This window comes from Cervus canadensis, chromosome Y (genome assembly GCF_019320065.1).
Source record: "Cervus canadensis isolate Bull #8, Minnesota chromosome Y, ASM1932006v1, whole genome shotgun sequence".
Classification (NCBI taxonomy): Eukaryota; Metazoa; Chordata; class Mammalia; order Artiodactyla; family Cervidae; genus Cervus; species Cervus canadensis.
The window spans coordinates 3,336,162-3,346,941 of NC_057420.1; the positions used below are offsets into that span (position 1 = coordinate 3,336,162).

Below are 10,780 nucleotides of genomic sequence, written 5' to 3' on the forward strand. Positions count from 1 at the left end.
ATTCTGGTGGGGGGGTACAGTCCATGAAGTTGCAAAGAGTCAGACATGACTGAAGTGAATCAGCACATAACATACACAGGCTAAATACAAACTGAATAAAATCTTATTATATCTGTTGAAAATTTTCAGCAGGGAAAGTAATTGAATGTGAAGAATATTTCAAGAAAAGAAAATGCAAATGGGATAAGGGTTTTGGGTGATTTATGCTTACCAGTCTACAAAATGCTGATATAAAGGACAGCTCATGGTTGCTTAAGGAAAGTAGGATGTGTGTTTTTAATTTTTAAAATGTATAAACATTGAGTTACATGTTATTAAGGGTAAAGGAAGTAGGTCTGGCTTACAGGCAGCTGTTCTCTGAATGGATAAATAAAATGAATATAGAAAATGAAAGAAAGTTAGTGTAATGTGGACATTGAGAAAAGGATTTTGTGTGTGGCACAAGTTTTCTTGAGATGTTGAACTATACTTGATAATGAATTTCAAGTTGCTTTGCCTCATAAGTGATCTGTTCTGTATTTACCTTTGAAATGTTTATTACTTTGGTAAAACTAATATGTATTATTTCACAAAGATCTGTGAAGACTGTGGCACACAAAGATATAGATCACTCCATTTCTACAAAGATTAACCCCTTATTGTCAGATTTTTGCTATCCCAATGCCCTGTGGCACTGCCTACTCCTGAATCAGAGAATTTAAAATAGGTAAGCGGTGTCTGTAAATCAAACAGTCAACGTTATGGTAAATTCAAGATGGCTACTTGGCTCTTCCCGACTCTCTGACAAACCTCACTTTTTATTTGATGGGATAAAGTCTTCCCCAGCTTCAGAGTTGATGTTCTCACAATGGATAAAAGGGTTAAAATGTGTCTTCCATTTCGGGTATACTTTCTACAATCTCTAGTGATCAAGGCACCCACTTCACTGGACAAATCATATCAGCCTTCACAAAAACATCATAAACCTCTCACAACTATCACTGTCAACATCGTCAATTATCAGACAAAGACTACAGGACAAAAATTAACTACATGACTAAAGATTAAATAAACTGCTAAATATGATTATAATTTTCATGACTTCTTTATCTGACATATTAAGTGGTTTTTAGTATTTGTTTTCAGATACAAAGAAGCTTTTCTCCCTAAGTTATTTATGGTTTAAAACAATTTGTTAATTTACACTGTGGGTAAAATTAAAACACTTTTATTTTCCCTCTTCTTTGTCTCTCCAAAAGTTGGAGACATTTAGGTTCAAAACTGCTTCGTCAAGTAAATGAAAACTATCTTCAGAAATGTACAGGAATCTCAAAGTAGTTTGAAGAGCTCCAGAAGAGAAAAAATTCATATTAACAAGATCTGATAACAGGTCCATGGCAGCTATGGTTAACAGATCAAGCTTTTTTTTTTTTTTTTTTTTTTTTTTTTTAGTTAGTCTTGTCTATGTTTAATATCTGGAGAAGGAAATGGCAACCATCTTCAGTATTCTTGCCTGGAGAACCATGGACTGTAGCCTGTCAGGCTCCTCTGTCTATGGGGTCAAAAGAGTTGGAGATGACTTACAGACTAAATCACCACCACCATGTTCAATAAAAATGGGAGTACCTTCAAAAAATTATGTTTCACTAAATGTTAAAACTTAATTAGCTTCATTAATTAAGGTCTGTATTTACTAAGACTGATTTGCCAGATAGTCCCTTGCTCCTATGTTATGCTGCTCTAAGTTTTAACTGAGTTAATGAAACCTCATCCTAAGTTTGTTTCTAAAGCCTAACTTTATAATCAACCTTTGGATAAAGATCAGGTGCTCCATTATATACAGCCTTAATGCAAGGCTACAGTCAATTAACAGGCTGTCACACAACCTAGTTGTATACCTAATAAAATTTAGTAAGTTCTTAGTCATGACCTTATTGTTACTGCTAACTATGTTGTTTTCTCTGTGTGTCCCAGGTGAGGCTAGTTGTAAAGAATCTGCCTGCCAGTGCTGAAGATGCAAGAGACTTGGGTTATGTCTCTGGGTGAGGAAGATCTCTTAGAGAAGGAAATGGCAACCCACTGCAGTATTCTTGCCTGGAAAATTCCATGGACAGAGGAGCCCAGTGAGCTACCAGTGAGTTCAGGGGGTTGAAAAGAGTCAGACATGACTAATCATGCATGCTTTTCATGTTATTTTTATATTTCTTGCTTCAGAAAGTTTTTATTTCTTACATTAGCCAATGTATGACTGAACCTCTAATAAAACGATGATATATAGTTCCATCAGAGAAGACGATGGCAACCCACTCCAGTACTCTTGCCTGGAAAATACCATGGACAGAGGAGCCTGGTAGGCTGCAGTCCATGGGGTTGCTAAGAGTCGGACATGACTGAGTGACTTCATTTTCACTTTTTATTTTCATGCATTGGAGAAGGAAATGGCAACCCACTCCAGTGTTCTCGCCTAGAGAATCCCAGGGATAGGGGAGCCTGGTGGGCTGCCATCTATGGGGTCATACAGACTCGTATATGACTGAAGTGACTTAGCAATAGCAGCAGCATATAGTTCCATACGATATCAGCGGTTATAATAATGTGCCTCTAGATATAAGAGAGGGAATAAGAAGAAATATTTTCTTGGACTAGAAGACCGCAGGTAAAGTGGGTTGTCCAGGACTTTTGCTACTTTCATGGACCAAGCCAGGGACAGCATATTGAGTGAACTATCAGAAAAATCTTTGCCAGGCCTGGAGTAAAATGCACATGAGATGCCTCAAATCCATAGTTCAACTTGTGCATGAAGGGATCCTGACAACTGGAAGCAGGCCCTTGTCATCTTCATCTACAAAGATCAAATTGGTAGCCATTTCATGTGCTGTCAACTTCAACTCCCTCTGAAAGATTCAGCATGGAAATCAGAAAGGCACTCTGTACCCTTAGAAAAACTGGCAAGGCAGGCCTTCAGATAGTTACAGGTTTTCAGTTAAAGATTTTTATGAACTCCAATTATTGCATCTTCTCATTCCTAGAGAAACACCAACATCATGGGTCAATTTCTGGTCCTGGTTCTCCTGACAAGTCCTTTTCTAGGCCCCTTGGCATCTTTTCTATGTCTATTAATCTTCAGACTTAAACTTCTTGTTAAGTTTGTTTCTTCTAAAATATAGCAAGTAAATCTCTAGATGCTGTTAAGAAAAGGATTCCAGCCAGTTAACACACAGAGTGCTCTGGAAAAAGCTGCCTTGTTATTTCATGGACTCTCATCTTCCTCCACAAATGCACCCTGACAGAGAGCAGGTATTAGGACTAAGGAATACACAATGTCCCTGTCCAGAAGTAAGGAGTCAGGGTGGCCTCCACCCCTTTCCCCAATGATCTGGGTGCCCATGTCCTGAGATGGGGATAGATAAGTAGTTAGACATGAGCAGGGAGTTAAGGGGACAAAAATATGCCCCACTTGTAAGAAAAAGGGTGATGTTGAATCCTCCACCAAGGCCACAGAAGTGGAACCCAGAAGCATGGTCACCTCTGAAGCTGATTGTGTCCCTTTGTAGCTGTTTCCAAAAGTCCCCTGATCATAACTAGCAGGCTTCCTGATTCCAAATCAGGCAAAAATGCCCATTGTGGTAGTCACCCTATAAAATCCTAACCAATCACCTGATGCCAACCTTCCAGTAGGAATTTTCTTCACCTTGAGGCTATAAAAACTGGCTATTAACCCACAAAAAGACTGTCAGTTTTCTCTTGTCTGTCAAGAGGTCAGCCAACGACACTCACAGCGTCTATTATTTTCTCTACTCTTTGTTCTTAATAAGCCCAACTCCTTCTGAAATACTATGTCTGGAAACTCTTTTCCAACCTGTGCTCAGATTGCTCAACAAACAGATTTCTAGAATTTAGGTTTGGTGACTTTACACAGTCATATGTTTGACTGTATCATGAATAAAGTGAAAAAGATGTTAAGTAGTATATTTTAAATTTTGCCTAGAAAAGAAATAGCTTTAGTTACTTGGCAAATAGCTGTTTATAGTTTGTAAATTACTTGATTCTTTAGGTGACTTGAAAATTTACAATTAATTCAAGAGCAATACATAATTAATTTTTACAATATTTTATTGGTTTTTAATAGTACTTACTTTTAGTTACAGAATTTACTAGTAGAATGATTATGGGCACAAATTATTGGTTTTTGTGTCATTCCTAAGAACAGCTGAAATACCAGGTCTTGTTCCCTCATTTTCTTTTAATCCTGGGGAAAAAAGCAAAATGAACATGTTATTTACAAATATTACTAGAGAGCACCATGTATAATATAATGTCATATCCATCTTTAGTTTTACTAGAAAAGATGGTAATCAGTAAGTTAAACTTTATAATTTCCAAAAGGTCTTTGTCATTTTATCATTATATTTGAAGTGTCTATGCAGGCAGTCCTGACTTAAAACCTTTATAACCATCAGATAATTTTGAAATAATAGAGTTATTTTCCTCTGACCTTCTCCTGCTTGAATAAGACCCTGCTTGACAGACCCATAGTTAATCTGTCAATCTAATAGTTAAAATAACAATTTTATGTCATTTTCTATAAATAATTCTAAGAAGATCCATTTATCCTAATTTTTCAGAAGCAGAAATGAAGTTTTAAGAGTTTACCTACCAAAGCATCTTTACATGCATATCTTTGATGTGATATAAACATACTGTAAATTCCATGAAATTATTTGCTAATGAAGAAAGAAATGTATCTTCTATATAATGAGAGCCCACATAGGTTAGACTAAAATAGTCATTGGTACCACAGTGTTTGGGATACAATCAATTTTCAAGCAATCACAATTTTTCATAAGTATACCAAAATAATGACATTGTTTATAAAATTTTTTTACTGGGAAATTATATTTAATAAAATAGTTTGATTAATTGAATATTTTAACTTTTAAATAATGAACTTAAAATATTTTACTATTTATACTCTAAGCACAGATACTTGCACAGAGCCTTTAAACTGATCACTTTCACTTATTTTAGAAAGAGGAAAACAAATTTAGAGGAAACATTTAGAGGAAAACAGCTCTATGTTTCTTATTCAGGGCAAAGCTAGCAATAGCAGCCACATATCCTGACTATGTGTTCAGGTTATTTCTACCTTACTCCTCAGTGTTTCTCAGTAGCAAATACCTAACAGCATTTATAAATTTTAGAATTACTAAACTTAATGCACTGAAATGAGGGCTTACAGGAATGAATGAAGGTGACTTTATTGGTTACTTCTCATTTATTTCCACTCTTTCTGAAGAGAGAGGAAATTTTGAGCTATGTTATGAAACATTCTTACTAAAATTTTATTTTAATCCTGGGAATGAAATAGAATCTAAAAGTTTGTCTACTTTAGCTGTCTCCAAATTACTTTAAAAACCACCTACAACAGGTTATATCCCTTTAGAGCCTTGAAGATCCAGCTATCATTTTTCAAAACTGATACTTCCATCACCTCAATCCCAGAGGTACTCTTTTTATTTGTGTGTAAGTCTAATGTACTAGTTAAACAACCAGAAGATAAGAATTGTTGCCTTTATTACACTACATTTCAATAATAATTCATATTGCCATTAAAATTCAGAACAATTATAGATTTTGAATTCACAAAGTATATGCCATATAGATAAACAAGTTCATTTATAAACTTACAACACATACTTGGTCTAATAGGATCACCTGCAGTTGATTCTGCAGAATTCTAATAGAATTAAACTGCAGTTGAAACTCTAGGCTTTGGACTGTGAGAGAATTTTTATTTCTGTGGGCCATTTTTGCTTGATCATTTTCATGAGTGTTGTAAATGGCTTCAAGGTGTACTCACCACTTCTTCCTTCTTGGTCTTGTCTGTTGCTGGCCAAGCTTCCAGAGGCAGGTCAGGAAGCACAGGGGGCAAAGGCTGCATGGGGAATATCGGAGGCAGAGGTGGCAAGGGCTGGATGGGGTGCACAGGTGACTGGGGCTGTAGGGGTTGGTGAGGCTGTGGCTGGATGGGCTGGGCCTGGAAAGGCTGCTGGGTGGGCAGATGGAGGTTTGGCTGGTGGTGTTGGATTGGAGTCATGGAGTGTTGGCCAGGAACTGGCACCATTGGTTGCTGGGGTACCATGGGCTGCTGAGCTGGCACCATAGGGATGTGGTGATGAGGCTGCAGGGCATGATTCTGTGGACTCTGATGGGACACCACAGGAATGATTTGGTGGTGCAGCCATCCACCCATGGGTTCATAGCCATAGGAAGTGTACTGGTGAGAAACAAAAAGTCAGGTTTACCATAAACTCCATTAACTTCTGTTAATGGACACATTGACATTTGCCACGAACCTGCCATCTATCTCTACAAGGATTAGATCATTGATTGTTGCAGCTCCTGACCTTCAACACACCCTGAAAGGAGCTCAGGGTGGAGAGCAGAAATGAGGCATCTGTGCTTCAGGAAAACTGGCAGAACAAAACTTCAGAGAGATATTTTCAGTAGCTGATTTTATGAGCTCAACTTTTGTATCTTCTCACATCTAGAAAAGCACTAATTTCCTTCATGTGACATATGTTCCACGTGACTAGCAGTAAACTTAATGAGACATCATCAACATTTTGAATAAATATGTGATTGCATGCATTCCCCCTTCCCTAAAATCAAATATACATATATGACCTCCCCTTTGCCTCTTTGGAGGAATTTCTGGAACTACCTGTGGTTGCTGTCTCCTGGACTGCAGTCCTCAACTTGTCTCAAATGAAATTTAACTCATAACTCAGGTTGTGCATTTGTTTTCCAGTCAATGCTTCACACAAGAAGGGGCAATATTTTCTTTGTCACTGTGACAAAATGAATTAATACTTATTTATTTTTCCTTGTAAAATTTTCTAACTGTATGTACAGATATAACCTATTATAAACTGCATTTCCCATTAGCGTCTATATGTGACATAGATATGTTTCCTCAGTTAAAAGGGAATTGAAAATGCATGCTTCACTAAATAACTAAAAATCTACATACCGGATGTCTTAACATGTTCTGATACCACTTCAGAGGTGTAAGTACCTTAGGAGAAAAAGACATTAGAATACATTTGTTTTAATTTAGTTACTTGAAACACAGGCTAACTGATACATTTCTGTCAATACTGATAACCTTAAAAATCAGATCTGTATGAATAAAAGAATAAGGGAAACATTTTAAAAATGCTTCTTATGTGTGAGGCTCCAACTTGCAGACATCACACATATTTTTCATGTTTTCTTATGGATTCTGAGGCAAGTATCATCACCCTCACGTTTACAGAAAAGGTCATGGATAGTTAAAGAGGTTCATGAACTTGACTGATTATAAGGTTGTAAGTCTGTTTAATTCTCCAGCTTCTTCTCTTCTTTGCAAGAGGAATATAAAACAAAATGAGTGTGATTTAATTGTATCCTTTTTTAAAAATGTGATGTCACAAAGAAAAAAGTAAAAGAAGCATAAACACTGTCCATCCTACTAGAAAAACAGGTTTCCAGCTCAAATGTGCCATTATTTTAAGGTTTAACAGAAAATCTGCCTCAGAATTTTACTAATGCTTTTCCTCAGTTTGTATGAGTAAACAAGCTCATGGATTGTCATTTGAACCTGCAAAAGAAGGAAGAGTTTCCCTCCTTTCTAAATATGTATTTGGTTCACCTCAGGTTCAGGGATTCCTTCAGATACTAGTACAGTATTTTATATCAATAAAATAAACAATAACCTTAAGCATTTTTGATACTACTTTAACTATTTTGTTCCCCAAACAATACTTTGAAAGCTGTGTATATCATTATTTCCCTTCTCCAGATGAGGAAATCAAAGTACTAGAGAGAGAAACTGTTTTTCCAAGGTCTCATGCCAAGTATGGGCGTGAGGAGAGCCTCAAACTTGATTTTCAGAAATTTTATGCTTTCAATGGCATCACTGACTCAATGGACTTGAGTATGAGAAAACTCAGAGGGTTAGTGAAGGACAGGGGATTCTGTTAAGCTGCAGTTCATGGGCTTGGAAAGAGTTGGACACAACTTAACAACTGAACAACATGCTTCTCATTGCTCTCACAAATCACTTGGTTATTGAAATTTCAATAAAGATAAATAAGGGAGATACACAGAGTGTGAGACATCTTAGAATCAGCAGTTTTCCAGATGGAAAGGATCTTTAATGTTTTACCTGATTACTCATGTTTTACAATCTGGGACAGAGCAAAGTTGTTTAGCCAAAGTTCATTTCTGCTCCACTGTGCAGTCCTCCTGACTGGTAGTTCATGGGAGATAAATTTTATAGCCATATAAGTAGAAGAAACTGAGTCAGAGAGGCCAGGCAGGAGTGTTCTGGAGCAATGAAGGCTTGAGATGACCCATCAGTGCTTAAACCAGTAAGCTGGTAGTGAGAACTGAAAAAGTAGGACTGAAAAACATCTTGAATGAAGAATAAACACGCTATTCTTTACAGACTCCAGGGAATTTTTAAGTCACACAATGGTCAAATTAGTAAAGAGAAAAATTACCTCATAGCTGAAGTTGACATAACCAGGGTGCCCAGGATGAGGTGGTAGCTTTTATGGGGGGGGGGGGGGCGGGAAGCGGAAGGGAACAAAAAGAATGAGAGAGAGGAAGAAGCAGGAAGAAAGAGAGAAACAGAGAGAGAGAGAGTGAAAGATTAAGTCAATATGCAATTTTACACTAAGAGAGATTGCAGCTACTTAAAAAAATCTATATAGTGCAGAAGATATTTGAGATCTACTTTTAGTTTGAACATGTATGCTGTGTAGAAGAGGAACACTCTTATGTTAAAGAGGTGGAAAACAAGTGTCCTGGGAACAGAGAAAAGCACATATTTATCCTTTAGTGATCTTCAGACACCCCTCCATCTATGTTGTAAAGTCAATCCTACTCTAGTCCTGTCATTATTTTATTTCTTGACAAAACCACTCAAGGTTGGGGAGAAGGATATGTTTCTCTTACACAATTATAAAATAGCCACAAAAAGCATATTGTCTCAAAAATCCTCCCTTTTGGACCAGGAGGTGGATAAGCACTTACAGAGGTGGATAAGCACTTAAGTATTAAAGAAATTACTCATTATTGGGATGCAAAGTAAATAACACATCAACAACAAGGGGGCAACTTTGTATAAATTATTAATGAATGTGAAAACAAGATAGGTATGGTAAGGTGGAAATGTTATAAATCCCATGGAAAATGAAAGAGTTAGCTAATGAAGTTTAGACTGATTTTTAAAAATTATTCTGTCAATGTTTCTATGGCAGGAAAAATTAAAGGCCCAAAATAAAAAGCAACATAATTATCTTAACTGTCTGTCTTGTCCAAAGTGGAGGCCAAGTGTTTGACGTTTGCACTGTGGAATTCTGGTTGGCTCTGGGGTGGAGGATGAGGAGAGGGGAATCATGAAGATCATCCCCCTCAGGCAGTGAGTTAAGGCTCTATTCCTTTTAAATGCTCATACTTCACAAAGAAAAAGTTTGCTCCTCTCATCTGTAAAATTATAGCCAGATAATTTCCTTTCCTCCATCTTCTGGATACAAGGCCACAGAGAGTAGGAGCATTAAGGCCAGAGCTTGTAATGAAAAAGGACAGAGCTTGTAATGCAGAGGCCTTCAGAGAATTAGGAATTGTCACAATGCAGGATTTTAAGAAGGCTGAGCACAGAATATTGGTCTTATGGATGTGAGACAAAGACATGAAGTAAATATTCAAGCTTTTTTGGCTTCTAAATAGCAAATGGATCTTGCTTTTCTTGCAGGTGAACTAATCTTTCTGATTTTATGTACATATATCTCAAGAGAATAAGTCAGACTTCCTGGTTCTTGGTGCATTTGAGTGTAAAACATATATTTATGCATTGGACATAGATAATATTCTCAATAACTGCTTGTAAGTCATGTTGTAATTAAGCACATGCACCAAAAGAACTGGGAGGTGGTTTGAGAAGGGAATTTCTAATACAGAAGTATAACTCTCTGAATGATAAAAGCAGTGGAGTTTGGAGGACAGGAAAATATTTATAAACTTGTAAGAAATTGGATTTTAGGTGAAACTAGCATTTTTGTGTATTTAACTAACATTGACTAACTATTTACTCTTGAGGCCTTTGAACAGTGCCTTCCAGAATTTCTTTCAATTAGAGATGGGTAATGATATTTACAGGATAATTGTATCAATGAAATCCTCTCACATTTTAAAATAGACTCCAACAAATAAATAAATAAAAATAAAGTAGACTTCACCCCAGCTACACTGAATCTGAATCTTTAGCAGAAATAACTGGGAATCTTTTTTTTTTAAATAACAAGCTCTTCAAATTGTTTCTTAAACACAGAGACATTTTAGAACATTTGATGTTATTCTAAACACTGAAGTTTATTTATTTTGAGGCAATTTTTTTTTCCCCCAAACTTGGAAAATTAGCTCATTGCTTTATACTCACAGGCATACTAAAGGCTGTTCCCCAAAGGCAGGCAAATAAAATCCAGGTCCCCATTTCTTGATGGCCCTGAAATACAAGTCAGCATCTGTTTAGTTTAACCCATGTCAAATAAGCACATAGTTAATGTTTCATAAAATAAAGGTAACTCACATCAGTCTGTAGCTAATGAGCAGGGCCCTTTTTGGTGAGGTTACTTCATTCATATTTAAGCTTCAATTCTCAGCTCAGTTCATTGTTTTTGGAGTCAACAAGGCAAAAAGATGCTTTTCATTTAGATTGTCTGATAAAAAAAAGCTTAGGGGAATGAATTGTCTA

The 10,780-nt window shown here is 36.6% G+C and overlaps 1 protein-coding gene across 1 annotated transcript; it reads right to left on the bottom strand.

The window, feature by feature from the left end:
• Positions 1 to 5,824: 5,824 nt before the first annotated feature.
• LOC122436389 (amelogenin, Y isoform) lies at positions 5,825 to 10,519 on the bottom strand. Its single transcript, XM_043460203.1, has 4 exons — positions 10,466 to 10,519; positions 8,526 to 8,573; positions 7,013 to 7,057; positions 5,825 to 6,256 (listed from the first exon to the last, which is right to left on the bottom strand). The coding sequence occupies exons 1-4, from the start codon at positions 10,517 to 10,519 to the stop codon at positions 5,825 to 5,827; spliced, it is 579 nt and encodes a 192-aa protein (XP_043316138.1).
• Positions 10,520 to 10,780: the final 261 nt, after the last annotated feature.

What these genes read in the sequence shown, in the direction of transcription:
- LOC122436389 (XM_043460203.1), bottom strand. Translation starts at nt 10,519, where the DNA reads ATGGGGACCTGGATTTTATTTGCCTGCCTTTGGGGAACAGCCTTTAGT. An exon ending in GAACAGCCTTTAGTATGCCT is followed by an intron (nt 8,574 to 10,465) that starts GTGAGTATAAAG and finishes CCCCCATAAAAG; the next exon opens with CTACCACCTCATCCTGGGCA. An exon ending in ATGTCAACTTCAGCTATGAG is followed by an intron (nt 7,058 to 8,525) that starts GTAATTTTTCTC and finishes TTTTCTCCTAAG; the next exon opens with GTACTTACACCTCTGAAGTG.